The sequence below is a fragment of the Telmatherina bonti genome (genome assembly GCF_933228915.1).
Source record: "Telmatherina bonti genome assembly, chromosome: 21".
Classification (NCBI taxonomy): domain Eukaryota; kingdom Metazoa; phylum Chordata; class Actinopteri; order Atheriniformes; family Telmatherinidae; genus Telmatherina; species Telmatherina bonti.
Window position 1 is genome coordinate 16,857,038 of NC_136630.1, and position 24,012 is coordinate 16,881,049.

The window sequence follows — 24,012 nt, forward strand, 5'->3', positions numbered from 1 at the left end:
TGGAGGAAAAATAGGAACAGTTCACATCCATGCACACAGGTTAGCACTTGAAACTGGAGTAAAAAGATGCAAAATGAATCTAAATTATGTCTGTACCTGCCAAGATGGCTTTGTGGGCCTGAAACTCTTGGCCAGCGACACACAAGGAGCAATCTGTGAACCGGGAGTTCTCCCACAGGCCGCCCAGCTCGTCTGCTAGCCGGCAGTCAGGTACCTTCACCATGTTCATCGTGTTCTGACCAGATATGTTGACCGAGTCCTGAACTACACTCACCTTTAGAAGAGAAATTCACGGTTGTAATAAACCAGAACAGCTTTGTAATTAAAAACAGGAAAAACCTCTAGAAGGTGAGGATTCGGTCGCCTACTTCACAGAAGAGCGTGAGTTTGTCGTCAGGTAGAAGACCATTGGCCTCATCAAGGAGGAAATCTCTCCGGATGAACTTTTTAAAGCCCCAGTCTTTTCCCTGAACAAAACGATACGCCCTCTGGCTTTCTGCATCCACACATCATAAACACACATCAACCAAAGGCAGGCCTGAGAAAAACTCCTGAAAAAGGTTTGAAGAGGAAAATATGATCTCTAGAAGTTTTTTTACTCACCCATGGCTTTGGTCTCCTCCCCCTTGGCATTGAGGATGGAGAACTTGAATTTTGCGCGCACCTCAGCCTTTGGACAGCTGACCAGCAGCAGGTAGAGGGACAGGTAATCTTTGCTCTCCTCATCCAGTCCCTTGGGATTTACTCGCAAACACCTGATCGAGAAAAAAATTTTGTTTGTTTAAAGAAAAGGGATTTGAAAAAACATATGTATATGTATCATAATAAACCCACACAAGTTTAATTCACTTATTAGACTGCCGCTGTGATTGTTGTTTAAGATATATATTTTTAGATGGAAAATTTTTTTGTAAACAACCTATAAATACTGCAGAGTGCGTGTCTCTATCAGGAGTTTCCACAATGCTTTTAAACAGTACATCGCCTGTGATGAAAAGAAACCAGCTTCTTTGAAACCCACCATTTTAATTTGTCGTTGGCCCCAGAGGAGAAGGTGGAACTCTTGATAACCTCACCCATCTCCTCACGACAGAAGCTGAAGTTGTTTATGGTCCACATGTAGGAGAATTTCACCACTTTAATCTGATTTTTAAAAAAGAAAAAAAAAAGTTACAAAGAAAACTCTGCGATTCCTACTAAATTAAAGACAATTGCAAAGTTGACAGATGCGTATGAAACCTGTGTATAACACCAGCTCTCGGCCACAGGCCCGCTGGACATTTCCGCAGGGGGAGGGGGACTCGGGACTCTTGACATTGCCAGTGTGACAGAAGGTGTTGGGGGCAAGAGGGTGAGGAGGAAGAGAAGGAATGTGTTGTTTCCACTCGTCAGTGTTCAGTCTTGACGTCCATCTGCATTAGTATGAGCCAGATGGAAGCAGTTTGCCCCCTAGAAACACACAAAAACAAGAAATAAAAAAGAAAAAACTCTTTTAAAAAAAATCAATTTTTGGCCTGAAACACATTTTGACACACATAGATAACACATCAATCATTCAAATAAAGCTTATTATGATACAAAGCCCCGTCACACCATCTTTAATTAATCCACGTCTCTTTATCATTGCAATTCCAGTCTTAGATGAATTGTCCAGGACACACTGGGGGACAGGAGTTGATCGATGACCCTGTCTCTGTTTTAGAATCAACAGCTGCAGAAATAGCAATTAAGTCTAAAAAATGAATTGTAAATAAACAGGCTGCATCTCAGGACTTGTGACAAGGGGCTGGAGCCAAATTACCTTAATGTCACAGAGAAAGCTGCACAGATTTATGATGCACATTTAAAAATACGCAGAAAATGAAAAACTGTGACAATATACAGTAGTATTTTTCAATAATACAGCTTGAAACTTTACACTTCCAGTCACTAAATATTTCATTTACTGTATAAAATAATGTCTCCTTTCAGTTTTATTAAAAAACATGATGGAGACCTAGTTTACATAATAGCCTAACTCTGAAAACAGCACTGAACACATTTACTTTTTTGCATAAATTTGACAAAAAATTAGCCTATTTTTAATTAATATTTACCCTCGCTTTTTAAAAAAAAAAAAAAAAATAGATTTACAGCTTTAGCAAGCAAGAAAAAAAAGTTGGGTGATCTTTAACTTAGTATTTTTAGACCAAATCAGGAGGTTAAATGGTAAGAAATTATAATTATCATCATAATATTTCATGCTGAGATTTCTTGTAGAAAATAACAACTATGGACAGAATAAACCATTTACAAAAGGTGAGTAAACCCCTTAAAACAAGAGCACTTTGAGACTGTATCTTGAAATGTTCCTGCTCAGAAATTACTGTTTTGTTTTTTTCCCCAACATCTGGTCCAAATTGTCTGCCTTACTTTCATTCTTGCCACACATCAGCTTTGAATGCCTTTGTGATCCATAAATCCATCTGACTGATTTCAGTAGAAGTCAATAATAGCTGAAAGATAAACTTTCTACAATTAATGATAAAACTGAAGAGAAAAAAAAAAAAACGGGCAGTAAAGCTGTGTGAGCGCAAGTCTGAAGAGACTGAAACTGGATTCCAAATGTATTTCAAGTGGTCTAACAAGGAAAATCCATTTCTCTTTGACATAATTCAAAACTTCCAACGAAATTGATAACCAAAAATAATTTAATGTTAAGGAAAGAAAATGTAACACGCACTGTGCAGTGCTTGATCAGGAAAGTCTGTTATATGCAGCAGCACGTCACTATATCTCCACTTTTGTAGACCAGAGATGAGAATAACCCACTAAAATGTGTTGATTAGCCAAGGGTTACTACCTACAGCTAAATTCAGCAATGAGCAATCAGGGAGAGGAAAAAGTGCAGATATTTTGTAATTTCATGGTAATAATACTGACCTTAATGCATTTATCAAATCATTTACAAAGTCTAATTAGAAGTTAGTTAATTTCAACAACCCAATCCAGTTTCGGGACAGAAAAAAGGTGATGGAAATGTACTAAATGAAGAAATAAGTTTAATTTATTCTTCAGTGGCAACAGCAAAGAGGAAAAGCGAGGATGATACAGGAAGAAAGCACCATAAAAGAAAGTAAAAGGTAAAGTGATGGAGAAACCAAATGGAAAAACAGGCAGCAAATGAAAGATGGAACACCGTCTGTGTGTGCTCCAAAGATAAATTGCCTCCAAAACAGGTTTGATGGAGACAAAAGAAAGTAAAACAGAGGACTGAAAAGAAAAATTAAATAGAAAACAGCTGTGGACAGTTGACTGAGATTACAATTCAATCAGCATTACATTTACTCCATCTCACTGGACTCTACTGGGACCGTTTACTTTCTTTTTACAGTGCTTTGAGATGATTTCTGTCCAGAAATTGCGTTGTGTAAATTAATATCATCCCATAATAACAGCATTCAATTCCCATAAAACAAAGATTTCAGGCAGTTAATTAGTAGTTAAACAGCTTAAAAGAAATGGACTTTTAAACCTTGAATTTAGTTATATTTTAATAAATGCAAACACTATTGGTTTTGTTCTGATCTGTGCAATCATTTCATCCATTTTGCTGTTTTAATTGTTAGTGCTGTTCACTTCCCTCAGAGTGTCAGTTCATACTTCAGTCTAGTCCATTAAAAACTGCAAGCTAGTTCTACAGAAAACTTGCATCCATGCTCCTGTTAGCTCACACCTCAAATACATCAAACAATCAGCAGCATGAAGCATTTCCTGTGGAACCTTTCTAATGGCTGATGCTTGAGTTTGAAAAGGAACAAATGGAAAACATCTTGTTTTGGATGTGAGGAATCACAATATTTGTTACTGTGTGTGTTTGGAGTTTCCTCTTGTGCCAATGTAGAAAACTTGTGAATGAACAATCCCTCAATTCCTTTCCAAACACTCCCAAAGTTAGACCAACGTAAACTAAGACCCGTTCTCAGAAAACATCCATTCAGTAAGTATTTGTGTAAAGTTGCTAACCATCACAGACAGATAATCGCAGTAAAAAAAAAAAAAAAAGCATAACCTCCCAAAAATAGAGGAGATTCTTTCTACATTAAATAAGGTAACAAAGAAGGAATTGACAGAGTAGTATTAATTATCCACTAGATCAGAGGTGTCAAACTCCAGTCCTCGAGGGCCGGTATCCGGCAGGTTTTTGTTGTTTCCCTCTTTCAACACAGCTGATTCAAATCAAATGGACCCAGCAGCTTCTTGTCAACCTAATTATGAACTTGTGAAGTGTGTTGGAGCATGGAGACAACAAAAACCTGTAGGATACCGGCCCTCGAGGACTGGAGTTTGACACCTGTGCACTAGATTATACTGTATGTAGTTATTAATTTAAAAAGTGTGAAGACCATCTCAATGATAATAGATGAACACATTATTAATATTCGAAACAACAGAACATACATCAGACTATTAATCTGAGATGTAGGACTGCAAAACAATGTTGGAGAGGCAATAAGTGTTTTACAGAAAGTTTTGAGGCTAAAGAAGACTTAAACACAACGCCAGAAATACAGATGGCAGCACTTTTGAGATGATTGCTCCTGCAGATTAAAGTTATAGCAAAAAAAAAAAAAATTTTTAAAAAAATTTCATTTTACTCAAGTTGAAATACTGTTAAAAATAAGCATTAAAATTTCTGCCACTAAATCTGGCCAAATTTGTCTCTCTGATGTGAGATCAGCATCAAATGTTACGGCGTTGCTTGGAAAACTACTCAAACCAGCATGAAATTAGACGGTGATTATAATTATTACCGGCTGGCTTCCCTGTTTGAAAAATGAGAGTTTGCTTGGCTGTACACTTGGAAGAATTAAACCTTCAACTTTCCCTCTCTTGCTCTCATATGACTAGCAGTCTTGCCTATGCTCTACAAATTATATTCTAAAATCTAATTATCTTGACTAGATATCCTGCAAATCTGCTAATTTGCTGGTCTGTACACAGGACATCTGTGTTATGTGTTCAAATCTTCCATCGTCTTCCCTGTCTGGATGGAGTTTAAAGGACAAACAGTGAATGCTGTGCATGCTACAAAGATCTTAAAGCTCTTTGGGACAAAATGGTGATCATTTGACTATCCATACATAAAAATGCTCAGCTATAAACTACATCACCAAACAAGTTTTAACCAAGCTTCAAAATAATCATAAAATAAAACCCAATACTGTATAATCTGCAGGGTTTATGAGCCAATATGATTCATTCATATAGAAACTTTAAAATGGCTATTTTGTAACTTATTGTTGATGTACACATGCAATCAAAGTCAAACAACCAAAACAGATGATATTACTAGTTTTTTGTTTGTTTGTTTTTTTTTGGGGGGGGGGGGGGGGTTCTCTACAATAAATAGGCAGCAATTAAAGTCTATGAAACAGCCCATGGCAAAAATCAATCGGACATCTGGGAAAAAATAGAGGAATTTCCTACAATGGATAAACCCTGAAATTGTGATTTAACAAAAAAGAAACGCAAGCATTTCAACTTTTCCCCTCAAAAATATGTGATGAATGAAATAAACAGCCCACATGCGCCTGGTTTTATCCACTGGCATGCTAATTCATCATCTTACCTGTCTGAAAACATGAAATATCTCAAAGTTAAGGTCAGAAAGATCAATAAATATATATAAACATGTCAAAAGTCACCAACAAAATGCATGAAAGTATATTGTGGAGTTGTGATACCCGAGTTGCATTTATAACCAGAAGGCATTTTTCCTGACATTTAACACACGACACAAATAAGGAAAAGTCAAACTCTTAATTAAAGACAAAGTATAGAAATATTTCAGATGGCAAATTCCAAGAAGTATGAAAAAATTGCACCCGAGTCAAAGTGTCAGTGAACACGTCTGCTTCCAAAGCTTTGGTCTTTGAGGACTGCAGTCCGCCACAGAGAAACTTCAAAACTATAATTGGTACAGGGGGTGAGGATCGATTGCAGAGCACGTGTTGGGCCTCTGTGGAAGCGATTTCATATTCTGCCCTTGGTCATGGTGCTCCTCCTTTCCTAAAAACTCAATCTCAGTAAGGTATGAACTATTGATTTTGCTACAGCGATCAGCTTGCCATGCTCTTATCCTCGACTTTGTGCAGACCCACAATTACAGGGAAGGGGATTTGACAGGGCAAAAAAGCATTAGCACCCAGACTTCACCTCTTGTCTGTACTTCCCAACTAAAACCCTGCTCACTTCACCAGGCATGAGAGGTTAAATGGAGGAGGGACCTCAATGCATATCTAATGTGGTCACTCACCTTGTTCATACTGTTACCAACAGTTATACTTGCTGCGTTGACCTCCAAGGTCAACTACTCCTGCAGAAAAAAAAAAAACCAAAACACTGCAAGTCCTTGGAGCCTTAAAAGAAGGATTTACAGGGATCTCCGTAACACTAGGCCTGGACAAGTACAATTTTAAAATGTTGAATTTCCGATTACTTCAATTTTATGACTGTTTTGTCTAAAAAATAAAAAAAAAAAAAAACAAAAAAAAACAAACCATAAAATGATCTTTTATGAAAAAAAAAATGAAAAAACACACACACACACACACACACACAACTGTTTAAAATTCACAATCTTCTGAGACAGTGTCCCACATACTAAGGGTGGAAAACTTTATAAAAAAAAATCTAATATCAGGATTTTTTGCTTCACAATTTTAAATTGATTTTTTTTTGTTTAAAATGAATAAAAAATAATCCACTATAAATTTTTTGTGATTTTTTTTTTAAATTGTTTTTATTAATCTTTTTTACTTGTCTTCTTGAGCATTATAGCAGGTCCAGCTAATGTGTTGTTTTTCCTCATTGAAATCAAGAAAAATGACGAGCAAAAAAAAAGTTTTGTACATTTTTTTTGGTCATTTTTAATCTACAAAAATAAGCAATATCAAGAATTGTGAGAATTGCAATCAAAATCGAATTAGTACCAAAAAAAGATCAGAATCGAATCGAAGTGGGACAAAAGCATATCGTCACAGCCCTACCACATACACACCTCCAAATTTCCCTTTTATATATAGCATACTATTCTGCTTGTAGAGAGTAGTAGTAATCATGCTATACTTTGCACCTTTGGTGAGCTTAGTGTAGCAGCTCATCAACCAGGAGTTCTCCAGCATCCGCATATTCTGACAGTCCAGCTCACATCTACAACTGTCATAACTCAATTTAAGCTTAGTGATAATGATTAATTCAGTGCTCATTTGTCATGTGTCCATTAATATACAGTACCAGTCAAACATTTGGACACATTTTCCCATTGGATTTCATGGGAAAGTGAGTCCAAACTTTTGACTGGTAGTTTATTTGTCATTGTATTAATTCTCTTTTTCATACCACTATTGCCCTAAAAGCCCACTAACATCCCCTAGGTTTACATAACAAATAGCAGCCATTCGATACAAAAAATAGAATTATATAGAAAATAAAATGCTTGCCTTTTCAGCTTTTTAAACAATAACAGCCCCTGATAGATATAGTGGTGGAACAAATAATCAATATTTTGATGCCTCAAGATGTGGAAGTGGAAAACCAGAAATTGATTCACAGATGGCAATGGTAACAAAATTTTCTGTATGTTTTTTTACTACATGTTATTTGATTAAAGTAATGTTAACAAACCCCACACACATACATACACACACATACACACACAAACACACACATATTCCTCTGCATCAAAAGTTACTACATGAAAGCAATTTGGACTCTATGACTTTAAACTATACAAACACAAATATGAGAAACCACATCAGATGCTTCCTGACAGAAAAGGATGAAAACAACCAGCAGCAATGTCAAAACCTCAGAATCAGTGAAACAAACTGCAAACTGTATCACAGCTTTTACTTCCAGGAGCATCAATCCAGGGGTGCACACTCTGGACCCAAGATGCAGCATCCTATCTGGTAGATATTCAATTACTACAACAATCTCCATCCCATACACTCAGACCGAAACAGAATTCGTGGAAAGATTTAATAACAAAGGCAGCATCTTCCTGTCATGTGATGCTTGCCACACTGTCACAGAATCTTATGTCATTGTAATTACACTTTATCACAAATGATTAGCAGATAGTTTCTCAAGCTTGCCAAACAAGGGCAATAATTAAATTCTATGACTCATTTCGCAGAAAAGAAGGATTTTGATTTGATTTCTGTTGACATCTGCATTAATTTACTACCAGTATGCTGGTATAAGCACATTTAGCATTTCTTACTAAATGTGCCAACACTATTCTCAGTTTTTTTTTCCCCCAATACTTCACAACAAGTAAGCACTAGCTAGCATGACAGCAACATCTTCTGATGATAATCTGAAAAATACTTTATTATATCTCAAGTGCAAACAGTAAGATAAGCAAGCCAGTCGCCAACCTTGAAAATCAGATCTCATTTGAATGGAAACGGCAACCAAGATAAAGTCACAATAAGAACAGCCAACAGCATGATGATGTGCTGGATATGTCATATGTAGATAAATTAACCTACTCTGTTTAAAAACAGGGAGAAGCAGTGATGATCAAAAGGCCACATAATCTTCACTATAAGTACAAAGATTAATATTTTCTGTTGCCCACTTCTGAAAAGTAAAACAATGTCTGCCATATGTCTATTTTTCTGCACCTACTTTGTGTGTCCCATTCAGTTGAGCGCATTAATGTGGGCCAATGATGGTGTAATTTCCCTGTAATAAATATCAGATTAGGTGGAAACAGCTATGTGAATGAAGGCTCAACTGAGTTAAATTCACACAAAGCACAGCTAACATTATGCCAAGTTTAAACAACTAAAAAAGCTTCAATTTACTTCTGGGCTTTTCAACTTGACCCAATAAGATCTAAAGTCTCACGGGTTTTAAATGTATCCCTGTTTCAACACCTGACTTAAATTTAATAGATTTAATAGTTAAATTGAGTCAGGCGTGTTGGAGCAGGGATACAATGAAAACCTGATGGACTGCGGCCCCTTGGGGACCAGGTTAATTAGCTCTGATTTAATCCATAGCATTATTTGGTGAACAAAAATTATCAGTGTTAAGTTTTTGCCTGTGCAGTATAAATTTGGAAATTTAAAAAAGCACACTTTGTAGGTGTACAAAAAATATGGCCCCAAAGATTAAACTAAACCTTACACATTCAACTTCTTTCTCTGACACTTGAAAGCGCAGCTATTTTCTTAAACTGAAAAAGTCAATGGCAGACTCAAAGGTGCTGGTTTTTTAATGTGGGTCATCATACCAAAGGTGAACTCAGCTAAATCGAGTAATGTGTTGACAGCAGAAAAGATTAACTCGAAGAAAACTTAAATTAAAAAGCTATTACAACTCTGCAGCCTAGCAGGTTTTTCCACTCGGTATATAACGCACAAACAAAATATCTGCACAAACTGCAAGATAGCAATGAGTCTAGGTAAAGACTCCTGCTCACGGTAATAAATACAGATATAGTGTTTGTTGCAATTTTGAATAATGTAGTTCAAAACGCTTTGGATATTTGGGGTTGTTTTTGGTCACTTACATTTTTTTTGTGATGAGAGAATCACAGATTTGCCTAAACCAATGACAACTTCATTCATCCATTCATTATCCTAAATGCGTAATCTGATGAACGGTCGCTGGGAAGCTGGAGCCTATCCCAGCACTCTTAAGGCGAAATGCAGGGTTCACCTTGGACATCTCACCAGTCCACCGCAGGGCCCCAATGACAACTTAAAAAGTAAAATATTTCTGACAGAAAACATTGTTTGGATTGGTGTTCATCATATGTGTGGCTGCATGAGACACAAACCTCTCTGGTAGATAAGGAATGATATATGCAGTAAAATTATTTCTGTACTGCTGAGTTTTATCTCCATTAAGTTCACCGTCTCATACCACTGTTCCTGCATCAATGAACGCGTCAATGTGAAGAAGCAAAGTCTCTCCATTCCTCTGGGTTTGCAATGATTTTTGACTCTCCATCATACAAAAGCAATCATAACCATCAGCTGGTAAGGCGTAGTTTGGTTAAGCGTTACTCAGGAAGTCTAACCACAACAACATGCACACTTTTAAGGACAAACTCCCCAGAATAAATACACTATTGTGAATAAAACACACTGTCATAATAAAAAAAAATATATGATGGCCAACTATACAAATTCTATACTTAACATTTATACCAACAACTATGCTTTTCCTTTCATTCATTTTAACAAAGTTAAATGATGCCCCTTTTAATGAAATAATGCTTAAAATGAACACTTTATTGTAAGTTAATGTAGGTGGCGACAGTAGCAGGTTATTAACCTGCTAACAATATGGAAAATCCACACTTGTTTATTACTTTAAATCGATAGTCCAATTTAAATACTTTTGGAAAAATCAAAATAAATAAGCAAATAAAAATTAAACACTCTGTTCATTAAGGATAAAAAACATTAGGTGATGACAGCCTGTGACTCTGTTACAAGTGCGACAAATCCTGTCGGTAATCCATGTAATCGAGTGATAGCACGGTGGCTAACTTCATCCAGCTAGCTGGTTGGTTAGCGTTATTCCTGTAGCGGCTAACCTAAGCCAAACAAAAAGGTCGGGGAAATTACAGCAAAACGTACAAATAAAAATATAGCACTGCTACCTCCGTCATGTAACATACAGTTGTTATTCTTTATATTTCCTGTTTCTGTTTTATTTTTGGACCGACTTACCTGTGTATTAGGTTAAACAGAAAGCTAGTTGTCCGAGGGGTTTTCTGTTGTTGTTAGCTAGTATTTCTACAACTGCTAGCTCTCAATAGCGTCGTCCTTCAAACAGCGCACCCTGTTGGGTCGGAGTGATTAAAACAGATAGACAAGACAAATATAATTGTCACCAATTTGTTTAAGAGTAAAATCTTCTTTTTTGTCGGTCTAGTCTGTTTGGTAGTGGAAGGTAATGCATTATATGTGTTCCCAATTTTCTGATCAATTACTAAGATGCGGGAACACAGCTTGGTTTTTGCTATCACTGCAGAATCACTTCACTGCAACATACACCTATCACAAGTTTCTGCTCTTTTACTGCTTTGGTTGAGTTAAATTTGCTCAAAGCGAGTAAGGGTTTAACTTTTCATTTTTTTAAATTAAAGTTTAAATGCTTTTGTACTGACATGTGTAGTGGCTGAAGCAATTACACCTACAATAAAACAGCATATCTCCTCCATAAACTAAAATCCATCTACATTTCAGCTAATCATCCAGAAGAATTCTGATTAGAAACACATCACTCAATATCACTCAGAAAAATTATTAGTAAAAACAAACAAATGCAACACGTAATCAGACTAAGCGGTTTGGAAAATGGTTGAATGAATGACAAAACAAATGTGTCAAATATTAATTTATTTGAACTTAACTTTCAGAAGTCTGAACACTTAGTTTTAGTGTCAAATATATGGTTTCTTTTTTTCTTATATTATAAACAAAAGAAAAAGAAACACTTTGACCCACTCAGACATTAAAATGCACCAAGCCACAATCCAGTATTTATAATGCAATCTTTCATTTAAAAAAAAACAAAAAAAAAAACATTACACATAACACAGAAGGGAATTCTATCAAACTATATGTTGACAAATATTTACACATATAGAAACCTTTATGTTCCAATTAATATCTTTAGATGGCCATAAATGCCATATACCGTTTAAAAGTAAACAAGGAGCCTGAAAGATGAACCACAGCTGTTTCCAGATTCACAGCCGCCTTTTAGGAATAACAACATTTCCGCTGGTTGCAATGGGTATCAAGAGCTTTCGCTGCTCCATACGAAGATATTTTTCAATCAGCGCCTCCACTGGCATCTTGTCATTCACATAACCCTGCCTATAAAACACATACAAAAAACATTTTACAAGATAGTTAAGACAAAAAAAAAAGTCAGACAAGTTTTATCACATTTGTGTTCTCAGTGATGAATGCAGAATATTTATGGGGTATCTACACTGCACTGTTTTTATATAGCTATACTACAGGCTAACATGTACATGTACTGCTCCATGACTGACAGCTAAAGTGGATTCTTACGCGAGTGCTGCGTTTGTTCTTTTAACATTTCATTGGGGGGCAATTGATTTTGTTAAAGCTAATTAATATTTTATACGACCAATAAGTCAAAAGACTTGATAATGCTTAAAGGATTGCCACAGAGAATTTCCATTCACTTAAGCTTTGTAGTGCTTTTCAGCTCAGAGATGGGTTTTACTGCCCAGAGCTTCCTGCTTTTGCTTCCAGAGTCCATCTGCAGCAGGCAACTTTGTCAACAGTTCAGAAACATAATACTTGACCAATACCAGTGTGTTAGTGTATGACAATATTTACTGTCTTGACTTTTTGGACATTATCCTTTCTATAAACATGTTTGCCTAAATGTTCTGGAAAGTAAATTGGGCACATTTAACAAGAATTAATAAATAATAAATATCAATCTAAAAACAGGATACACACACTAGTACACTCAACATATACATACCTCTTCAAAAGAAGGATAGCATCTTCAATTTCAATGGTTTTTCTTTTTGCATGGATGGCATACGTCTCCAAGTCATCCGCAAGCCGGTCAAAAAATTTATCCATTCTGTTTACAATGTTGAAATGCATAAATTAGCTCAGCACTGACAGAGTTATATACATTTAAAGACAAAAATGCCAGATCAAATCTTAGATGGGCTTGACATGTTAAACAATAGAGCAAAACATGGCTTTGCTGCCCTCTAGTGTAAAATTATTAATTTGTGAAAGCATGGTTTCAAACCTTTTGTTAGCTACTCACATTTCATTTAGGACAGGGTAAACATCTGCAGACACCTTTGTTTTGGCAAATTGTTTGAACACACTCATAAGGTATGTCTTGGGAAGGACCGTTTTCTTCATAGATGGTCTTGTCTTCCTTTGTCTCACTTGCCTGGGTTTAGCTGCAGCTTCAGTTGTACTGCTGAAACCAAAACAGGCATTGAGACCATCTGTTATAAACATTCACTCAAGATAAGAAACACAAATTAAACAGAAGTGCTACTTTAATTTAGAAAAACATATGACATGCTACGTTAGCAGTGAAATGTTTACAGTCACCATTTACATAAATAGTCTCAATGTTTAACCATTTTAAAGAAAAGTACATGTCAGTGCAGTAAGAGATGCAACTTACCTAGTCTGAATATTTCTAATAACAGAAGGTGATTTCTGAGGATCAGGAAGGAAAAAGTTCCTTTTCTCTCTGACAAATGCAGGTGTCTTGGAAGGGAACTCTGAAGATGCCAGAAAACACAAATTTTTATGCTTTCTGTAATTTTCTTAAAGAGAATCATGCACACTTAATAGACTAACCATCACCTTCTTCTTCTTCTTCTTCTCCTTCATCATCATCATCACCATCATCTTCCTCCCACTCTCCTTTTTCAGCATTTTGAGCAGGGTGTTCAGGTGAAAGGTTATCCAGGTCCCCGTTAACTTCAATGTCTTCAGTCATCTGAAGATGAAACAAGTTCTCTTTTCCAGACTTGGAATCATTCTCCAGAAAGGAAACTTCTTCCTGTTCTTCCATTGAGACTAGAGTCCCATCAAGGTTCCCAGTGTGACGCTGACTGCTCTCCAGACTTCTCCTTTCACGGCTGGTGTTCAGATCAACACATATATGGGCTTTGGGTGTGGAATCAGACCAACCTACAAATAACAACATACAATTTTAATGTCACTGGAAACCTCTGAAGATCATGAAGCAGATTTTAGCAGTTATTAATATTTACTTTTAACCATCTGCTCCTGCTATGATTTTTGTTTGTAGTGTCTCTAAGCTGTTCATAAGTCAACATTTTCAAGTTAAAATGGGAAATATTGAACATTTCATCCATTCATATTTGATTTTGTAATATTTTTGTGTCTCATAAATAAAATGACTTTGTTCAGGTTTGTAGACTGGATGAAACAAGATATTTTAAGACAAAACTTAAATGCCGGTATCTTGTGAGGAGCAATTTTAGTGGAGATGCAAATATTATGAGCCCAGCATCTGTATTGGCCAATATCATAAAACCAGCCCAACATCAATCAACATCCAGTACATCCTGTTGTATCTTCTCAACTTTGCCCTGAAACAGTCTAGCTTTAGTTCACTTGGACCATGTAAGCACTGAAAAGTCATGCAGTAAGCAATGATAACAGGATATATACTTTGAGAGAATTTGAAAGGTAATAATAAACTGTTTAAAATGCATTTATCTGTTTGTGATGAAGGACTGAAATACTGACAAAGTTCATTTATTTATTTTTATATAGAAAACATTTCATTGTTTCCCTAGCAATAATAATGTGTAACACAATCGGTATCAGTTCTTAAATCCATCTCAGTGCATTTTTAGACCATTTTCCCCCCTCATTATTGTAAAAATATTCATCTTATAACATTCTGCTTTACCATCTTTTACAGCAGATTTTTGAGTTACTATAAAGTTTGGCCCGACTTCCATCCCAGTTACTCACTTTATGTAAGTTAATCCACTCATTTCTTTCCTTTCAACTTCTAGAGTTGTGCCATCAGGCATGTCCATTTATTTGTATTCTTTGTCGTTTTTAATATATGTAAAGCATGTTGCGCTGCTTCACGTATATAAGGCGCTATACAAATAAAATATGATTTGATACATTTACTTAGATGTGATGTCAGCCATTTTTTTTTTTTTACATTGATATTCTTTCCCTTTTGAAAGACATGAAATATTGAATTGCAAAATTAACTATTGGCCTACAAGCCAGGAACGATGTCAGTGAGTGTGACTGTGTCTACAGCCACACATGGGTGATCAAATGCATTTCATACACTTAGATTTATTTTTGTTCAACCAGGATTTAATTTGCAGACCAATATTTTTATCAGATTTCCATTTCACATGGCATCACAAATATTCTGAAAGAGCATGCATTTTAGTTTGTTGTGATGGTATGGTTTTCATTTGTTTTTTTTCCTTGATTTTCAGTGGCTCCAGTCCCTTGGCTGTGAACCAGCAGGTGGCCATGGGGTGGAGCCAGCTAATTGGACCGAACCAGTGGCAGAGATGGGAGGGGGAAATTAGAGATTTCTTCTGTTCATTTAGGTATGTTTTTGTGTGTCATCCTCTTTGTCTGTTTTGTTTTGGGCTGATCAGCCACTCTTTAAGTTTAACCTTGTGTGTCATTTGTTAGGTCAGTTTGTTTCATTTTGTTTGAGTTACTTCTGTTACAAATTCTTTGATTATAGTTTTGTTAAGTTGACCTCTTTTATAGGCCTGATTTATTCATTTGTGTTAAAACAACTTTTTCTTTTTTTGGGTCAAAATAAAAACCCTTTTTTTTTTTTTTTACTTTAAACCTGTGCCTGACTGCTTTACTGTTCGGCCCATCACAGTGAGCATACCTGTTGCAGACGCGGTGGCTGACTCCTCCCCTGCTTCGGTTATGGGTACAACAAGGACACCTTCAGAGCGGTGAGCCCGTCGGCTGACGTGTTCCATGTGATGCTCCAGCTGTTCTGACACACGCTCTTCCTCTTCCATCTTAGTTTCTTGACAATTATCATCTTCACTCTGGGACTCAGCCACAGCCTCATCTTCCTCAGACTGAGACTCTACTTCAACATCTTCAGATTGTGAATCAGCGGCAACATCTTCACTTTGAGACTCCACTGCCCCTTCTTCCTCTTCGGCCAGTGCAACTTCCTCTTCATCAGATTGAGAACCTGTCTCAACATCTTGAGACTGCGAATAAGCTATACCATTTTCCATTTGAGATTTACCAGAACCTTCCACTTCTTCAGTTTGAGAATCTGGTGAAATATCCTGTTTGTCTGACTGAAAATCTTCATCAACCACCTCCGACTGGGAATTTGTAGTTGCAGATGCAGCAGAACCTTCATCTTCTTTCGTTTGAGAGTCTAGTGCCACCTGCTCTGCCTCATACTCATCATTTGTCTCAACAGCCTTTTCAGAGTGGGAGTCAGCTGCCCATTCTTCTTCAGTTGGAGCTTCCACTTCTTCAGACTCAGCTCTATTGTCTGTGTCAACAGTCTGAGCCCCGACAGCATCTCCCTCTTCCTCAGATGTTGAAGTGACTGCAGCATTTTCTTGTTGATTATGATCTTTCTTATTCTTTGGTTCAGATTCACCTCCATCTTCCTGCAACTGGGCTTCAGAAACACATTCATTACTCATAGGTTCAGCCACAGCCTCTTTTTCAGTTGGAGACTCCAAAACTGACATTTCTGTCTTCAGCTCAACATCCCTCTCCTCATCCATCTCTTGCTGAAGCTGAGACACCGTGACAGTGGGCTTGTCTTGAGTTGCAACAATGGAAATGTTGGATGTCATGGCATCAGGCAGGTCATAAAGAGCTGTGTTGCAGTTCACAATATCAGTTGTGATATCCGGCTCACTAAGTTTGCTTAGACCCAGGGTAAATCCCTCAGAGTGGGTTGTCTCACTGAGATCTCGCTCTACCCTTGCATAGCTGCTTGCCTCTGGGTGACAGGGAAACAAACAAAAGAAAGACCATTAGCAGTCAAAGAGACAGCAACATTTACTTCCCCAATCTATAAATGTTTTCTTTTTTAAAATTAAGACACAGTGAAAGATCATATTAACACAATACACAAACTTAAGGCTAAAACAAAGCACAATGCAGAGCCTATAGGTTCAACAGCATCATTTTAATCTTCATTTGTCATTTTTCCTACACTTCAATTAGCTAACAGGTAAATTCAGTTCAAAAGTGGAACTCACCTCCCATCTCGCGTCTCTTCACAGCAGCTCCAAATTCTTCCTCTGTGATTTTTCGGCGGTTTGAAACCCTTCGTACCAAACCTCTTTTTTCCGTCTGAACGTCAACAAATGGTGTTTTTAGACTCAAGGAAGTGGAGCTAAAAAGAAAATACAAAAGAAAAAGAAATCAGATTTGACATAAAACATGTGAAAAGAGTAGTTATTCATTTTTAAGTGGTTTGTGATTATCCCAATGCCATGTAATAAAATATTTACAAGCTAACATCAGTTTTTTATGTAGTTTACCTTGACAAAGAAATTGATGAATGGTCGCTTGTTAAATTATCATCAGCTTCTTCTTCAGCATCTGAAAGTTTATGCACACTCCATAAAGTAATAATGCTTTTATGCTAATGTACACATGTAAGTTTACAACGGGAAAGCTTCGTAGAAACGAAAAAATTTGCTTAATCTTGTGAATTAAGTTTTGGCTTTAAGCTTACCATCTTGAAGACGATTTTCAAAAGCTGTTACATTAAGACTTCGACGCGGCCTCTTTCTGCTCAGTCCCTTTGCTGTGCTTGCAGCATGGCTAATCGTTACATCAGGCAGGTCCAGCCCTGACAGCTCAATGCTTTAAAAAAAAAAAAAAAAATTTTTTAAATTTTAAAAAAATCAAGAAAAGCTTGTCTACAACGATCACACTTAAAGATGGTGATAAAAAGCTTAAATATAAAACCATTTCGCATTAGTGTAAACACTTCAATTATATTAACTTGATTTAAAAAAAAACAAAAAAAACATCAAAAATACCTTGTGACATAATAACGCACCTGGAACGTGTCCTGGTTAATGTTTTATCATCTGATGGCAGATCTTGCTCTTCAGACGGTCTTTTCTTATGAATCACAGGTGACTTCACAGGCTCTGAAAATATGACAAAACAAAACGTTTTAAAAGGTTAAAACACCTGAAACAATCATTTTAAAAAAGAACATACATGTGTATACCTGTCTGTAGGATGTTTCTGAGTAGGCGCCTGGGCGTGTCTCCATCACTCAGAATCACTGAGGCTGCATTGGGCGTTTGTATATTCTTGAGCACGACTGAGGCAGCCGTCAATTTGGTAGCAGGTAGTGATTTTCTGGTTATACCCTATGAGGAAAGAAATTTAGAAAGTCTTTTTTTTTTTTTTTTTTTTTAAATAAAAAAAAAAAAGTTAAAATCAAGACTTGATAAATACCCTGCTCGCCTTTACCTCACGAATCTTTTGCTTCAGGCTGCGCCGTAGGATGCTTTGTGGTGTCTGGGCATCAGCATCTTTATTCCGTAACCGGTTACTGCGCCGGACTCCGCTGGAGCTTTGCTCCTGGTTCTTGCTAAAGTCAAAACAGCTTATCAACAAACTAATACTTTACAAGAAGTCATTTGAATTGGTGTGTAACGATGAAAAACAAAACAGTTTCAGTGATATTTCGGCTTTATCTCGACCCACCTTCTGTGTCGGCTGTATCAGGATGACGCTGAATGCTTACAAAATTAGGTGGTTCATATTTATGACTTGACATATTAAGTTTACAAGGATAAAATATGTACCTGCGAGTGACAGGAGTCCTGGGTGGCTCTGTGACGAGAATATGTTTCAGCAGGATCCGAGCTGACAAGTCCTCCGTGGGATCCATTCAGCTAATCCAAGTCAGCTGGTTAGCTGAATGAAGTAAGCTAACAAACAATAAACTAACACTAAATGGAAAAACGTGTCAGGCTGTGGGGGTACACGTTTTGTTTTTGTTTTTTTTTCTCCAATGCGCCGTATTCAAGCCTGAAGGTGAACCTAGTATAAAGTGATTTACTTAAACGTCCACTTAAGCTAAGGAAGAAAAAGAAAACATCTAGCCTATGCTGAAAACCTTCTGTTGTCGAGTTAACGTTTTCCTGTATCCAATGGCCCGCGTTATTTTTGAGTAAAATCTCGCGAGAAGAAAATCTTGTTCAGGCTTTTATTGACGTTTGACAGACAACGTTATGGCGCATTACCGCCACCAACTGGACAATTAGTTATATTATTTTAAATAGACTTGCGTTGCCAGAAAACGAAAGATGATTTTGTAATGAACATATTCTATAAACTCTATAAAATTCTATATTCTAAAAAATACTTGGAAGTTCATCTGCACCGTTAGTGTGATGATCTTTTATTAATCTTGATTCTCTCAGTCTCATATTTGTCCAGACTTGCAATATTTAACAGGAGAAAACAATCTTAAAAACAGACAGACCAAAACCAAACAAGTGTATTGTGTCCGTATTTTGATAAACACATTCATCTCTTAGATAATACATATAGCAAAATATCCCAAAAAGGGAGGAAGAATCTAAAATTTAAAGAAAAAAGGATGGATTCTACTGTAGCAAAGGGCACGAGAATAGTTTTCACAACGATAAAAACCTATTTGGGACAAAAAAGTAAGTTGACAATGAATAATGTCAACTTGCTTTACTGTATTATTAGCAAATATATATTGGAATGGGCAAGCACAAAGACAGGCTACTCGCAAATGAAAGGTGACACTGAGATGATGTTTCACCTTTTGCTGCTTTTCTATTGCCTCCGTCATATTCACAGCTCACAGATGGACCTCAGTTAAATCCTGCAACCAAACATGCTGATATATTTGAACACAGTTTGTGTGGTGAGATCTGCTGGTTGGTTCCTGTAACAAAAAGATAATCATCACAGTTCTCTAGCTGCAAGCTAGTTGCAAAACCTTTCATGATAAAGACACAAATAGACTTTTAAAATATTATCATCAAACTCTTACAGTGCTTTGAATTTTTTCTGAATATGTTTAATACTTTGGTGCCAATTGTTAATTAATTCTTGCTATTTTGGCCACATCTGTCATCTATTAGGGATTTCTCTAATCTCATGGAGACTTACAGGTAAGTTGGATACTTAAAAAAAAGGGTGTCCTCTGTACTTTATTAAAAGATGGTCAAAATATCGTTCTGTGGAAATAATAAAGAGGCTTTCATTTAAGATCTGGAGATTAAGTTACATTAAAACCAGAAACCATCAGCAAGTCATAAGACAGTTAAGGATGGGTGTTGTCACTCACATGAAAATCAAAGCAAGTACCAAAGCTGCTCTCCATAATGAATAGAACAATTAAAAGCTTTTTACAGACTGGAGAACATGATGGTAAACAGATACACCAGACATTTCTCAGCGCTTTTTTCTGTTTCAAGGGGTCAAGTCTGTCTAGTCTCCAATCAGTTACTCATTCACCAGCTTTTAACTGGGATTGCTCAACATTTTTTTCAGCCTTTCATGTAGCAAACTTTCTTCTGCAATATTTAACATGTACAAAACCTTATTCATATTTTTATTTATATATATATATATATATATGTATATATATATATATATATATATATATATATGTATATATATATATATATATATATATATATATATATATATATATATATATATATATACATATATATATATATATATATATATATATATATATAAAAGAGGTGCACTGAACAACTACAGCTCCACTTTGATTGTAATTTTATGGGTCATTTAACTTAAGTGCAGCAGATGATCTGACAACCTTACGTTGACAAAGAGCAGGTTTTAAGCCTCAAAGGGGTTTCACCATGTAAAATACACCCCTACATATGGGTTCTATATGCCTTCTTTTCCAAGAAAATAGTTATTTATCACCACACTAGTATGTACGTACCACATATATACTAGTATGTATTTGCGAGCTTGACACAGCTGATGTTTCTTGATCTTTTAACTCACACTGCAAAAAGCAAGGAAGAAAATGAGAAAAGTGATTGTAACCATTTTAATAATTTAAAACACAGCAAAAATACTTTTAACAATCAACAAAACAGGTGGCAGCCTGTTTTATTCGAGGTGATCTATAAGTAGATGATCCCGTTCTGCTTCACTCTGGAAATGAACAGAGAATGAGCACAATTCAACCTTCATTTAGTCTCATGGGCTTTTCTGTATTTGGCAAAAAAAAAGTGCAAAGGCCCCCAAAACAAATGAGAGAAGACACGGTGATTTAGAAATCTGGCCTGTCCTTCTTCAGTTTTGAGTAGTCCATGTTCACTGTGAAAAGCTGCACAAAGGGAGAGAATACACACCATCAGTATGACAGAGGTAATGTGGACTTTGAGGCAAGATAACAGATGAGGCTTGTGCTTTATTCAGACATATAAAGTAAAAGGATAAACAAGCAAGAAGCCTGGTATTTTTGTAAAACGTGCAGAGGGATCGTACTTTGTACTGCTGATTGGGCTCTATCTTGTTCCAGGGCTCAGGGTTGTTTTTATGATCCCATCTGAGGACGAGAAAAAGAAAAACTTTACTAATACAATGTCCACCTTACACCTAATACAGCTACACATAAACCAAGGTTTAAACCAAACAAATTCTGTGACACTTACGAGACATCAGGGTTTTTCAGAGCCAGTCTTCCCAAGTACAACATGCTCATAGTTGCCCCACCACCGATGAAGATAAAGAGAGGGATCAGCTGGGGGGTAAAGCATTTAGGTGGGGTTATTATATCAAGATAACCTTGTGCACTGATTTTTTATTTTATTTTATGTACTAGCTTTTGTTTTTATATGACAAATCTTAGAATAAAACGGTCCAGCAAAGCAAAAGGTAAAGATAACTTCTTTACATTCAAGAAAGAGTCACACGCTCTCTCTCATGCGTACACACACATATATATGTGTATATATATATATGTGTATATAAATATATAAGTCATATTTTTATCAATTATAATGACCAAAATGACATTAAAATGTTTCAACCAACAGGAAACTGGTTTATCTCGGAAAGTCCCTGACCAGCAAGAGACCAAAACATGCCAGTGGCCCATTAATATGAACGCTGCCGTAAAGTAAACTGTTTCACCCCTTCGTCCTTGGGTAAATAGACTTCAGATAGGCCACTATGGAAACCAAACACGTTTTGCAGCGACCAATATACGTGGCTATAAATATCCCGATGGGTCTTTTCTTCTTTAATCATACTAACAATAATTCTATAACAATAATAAGGTTACAGCGAATAGAGTGTAACAGTCCACATGTATGAGGAAATCACACCCCATTTAAGCAGGTGACTCAAATTTTAAACCTCCCAAAAATAATCTTGTAAGAACACGGGTGCCTACGTGAGCTAGTGTTACTACATATTAATAGGAATTATATTATTAGCCTATGGATTTGAGCGTGTTTAATCGTTTTATTAGCCCGTTTAAGATCAGAATACATATGTGGAGGAATGACATTTTATTCTGTACCATGTAGATCTTTCATTCTTTAGGTCGGCCATAAAAAAAAAAAAAAAGGTTGCGCTCACGGAGAAGATCGCAAGTGAATAAATATAGCATTTTTCTTTTATTTGACAAATGATATATAATTAGAGGAATTTTTTTGATAAGCGGGAGCGCGCGTGCAGCTCAGCCACGCCGTGCCATCACGACGCTCCCTGAAGACACGTTTCAATGTCACCGGGTTGTTTTAAAATGACCAGCATAATCTTGGAAATGCGGCAGAGCAGACTTACAGCTGGGTGGCTCTTGAGCTGTTTGCCGACGACCCTCAACATGGACGACATGGCGAGCGGTCTTCTGACAGGAGTCCGTGAAACGCGGATTTCTTCGGTTAAAGCGCGCGCCTCTGCAGCTGCGGTGGGTTCAGTACCGCTTTTTCCTCACAGGCCTGAGTAGACACTGAACTGTACACCACCTCCTCTGATGTTGGTCAGCCAATCCCACAATGTAACGACGACAGCTGGTAACCTTGCAGTTCAGCTCTTAAATACTCACATTTTCCCGTGCTCACACACTCACAGCGGAAATATTCACGTTTATATGTATAATTTATTGTTTGAATGTGTTTTAAAAAGGTCAACAGCGAACAAGCTATACTTAAAAATGTAAGGAAAAGTCAGCATATCCTATTTCCTGAAACTTTAAAACATGTGATCTTCATCTGCAGCATCTTTATTGTTCACCATGCCCCCCCACAAGGATCCAATAAGACCACCTAAGGAAACTTCCAAAATGTGGTTGTAAAGAATAAATAAGCACCTGTGACAATTTTTGCATTATTAAAGTGATTATATTTTTCCTGTAAGATTGCAAAAACACTTACACGTTAAATTTAGGACGCATTCCCTTAACTTGGAAGTTCATGGATAGTTTCTGCCTGAATCTCATTTAATATTATAATAGACTCCCAAAATGCACCGTTTGGAGGTACACTGCTGCCCAGTCAACTCATATTGCAGCCATCCAGAACTCCATCCATCTGGACCAAAGTAACAAAACTTAACTTTTTACATTTCAATTTGGCCACTCCCATTTGTTATTCCCTTTCTGAAGACCAATTTGTATGTTGATACCCATGTTCTTTTCTAAGAAATTTTTATCAAGATTTTACTGAATCAATACAGAATGAAATTTATGATGTAACTGTTAATTGCAAGCACAAAAAACAGCATGCAGTTAAAGCATGCTCAAACAGAGAGGCTGTCATCTTAGCAAGTCCCAGATCTTTGTCTCCATTCCTACATCCTCAAAAAGGGTTCATGAGGGTGCAGGCAGGACACCACTCTGCAGATCATACAGTATTGAGAAGTGACTTAACAGGTTTTAAAAAAAAAATAAATAAAATAAAAAAAAAACACACACAAGCTTGAGATCATATATTTTTATGTGGACAGAACAACTTAGTCCTAACATTCAAAACAGACTCGAGAAATATTTAAACAGTATTATTTGGAAAAATTGTTTCAATACCAACAGCATTTCACATGTACTCTAAAAACAGAAGTTATTGAAGAGATTGTGAATAAGGACACCAAAATGTCAGACAAAGATCACAAAAAAAAAACAAAAAACCCAGGAACATGTGTAGGAAATGCCTCAACAACAAAACAGACTCCTGGAAGTGCATTAAAGTCCAACCATCACTGCATCACCTGCTTTGAACAGTTTTACAGAGCAAAACTAAAACAATGGTTTTTAGCTTATGTTGTAGGTAACTGAAAAAGATGTAGAAAATATACTTAACTACTCTCAAATTTACAAAGTACAAAAGAAGTGAATATAAAAATAATTGCAACTCAAAAGTAGCAGTTCAATTTGTGCAAACATGTCTACCGA

At 36.5% G+C, this 24,012-nt stretch overlaps 3 protein-coding genes across 4 annotated transcripts in view; all 3 read right to left on the reverse strand.

Annotated features, from left to right (window-relative positions):
* The window catches only part of LOC306771651 (speckle-type POZ protein), a 17,884-nt gene extending 7,074 nt beyond the window's left edge, over positions 1-10,810 (reverse strand). For both annotated transcript variants that reach the window (XR_013771765.1, XM_079260918.1), the window contains exons 1-6: positions 10,740-10,810; positions 1,240-1,449; positions 1,022-1,143; positions 604-755; positions 369-496; positions 97-274 (exon numbers count right to left, since the gene is read on the reverse strand). Coding sequence is in view for 1 of the 2 variants with exons in the window: in XM_079260918.1 (XP_079117044.1) it covers positions 97-274; positions 369-496; positions 604-755; positions 1,022-1,143; positions 1,240-1,317 (658 nt within the window). In the remaining variant the exon portion in view is untranslated. The remainder of the gene's footprint in view (positions 1-96; positions 275-368; positions 497-603; positions 756-1,021; positions 1,144-1,239; positions 1,450-10,739) is intronic.
* Positions 10,811-11,764: 954 nt separating this feature from the next.
* Positions 11,765-18,477, reverse strand: cenpt (centromere protein T; the record flags this gene model as incomplete). Its single annotated transcript, XM_079260550.1, has 14 exons — positions 11,765-11,894; positions 12,541-12,645; positions 12,841-13,002; positions 13,216-13,315; positions 13,440-13,730; positions 15,457-16,554; positions 16,817-16,953; positions 17,102-17,162; positions 17,299-17,429; positions 17,629-17,722; positions 17,806-17,950; positions 18,054-18,174; positions 18,291-18,302; positions 18,392-18,477. 14 exons carry the CDS (start codon positions 18,475-18,477, stop codon positions 11,765-11,767), a joined length of 2,673 nt encoding a protein of 890 aa, XP_079116676.1.
* Positions 18,478-20,646: 2,169 nt separating this feature from the next.
* Positions 20,647-22,599, reverse strand: ndufa4b (NDUFA4 mitochondrial complex associated b). The gene is made up of 4 exons (XM_079260922.1): positions 22,410-22,599; positions 21,272-21,360; positions 21,105-21,165; positions 20,647-20,943 (listed from the first exon to the last, which is right to left on the reverse strand). Exons 1-4 carry the CDS (start codon positions 22,458-22,460, stop codon positions 20,887-20,889), a joined length of 258 nt encoding a protein of 85 aa, XP_079117048.1. The 5' UTR covers positions 22,461-22,599; the 3' UTR covers positions 20,647-20,886.
* Positions 22,600-24,012: the final 1,413 nt, after the last annotated feature.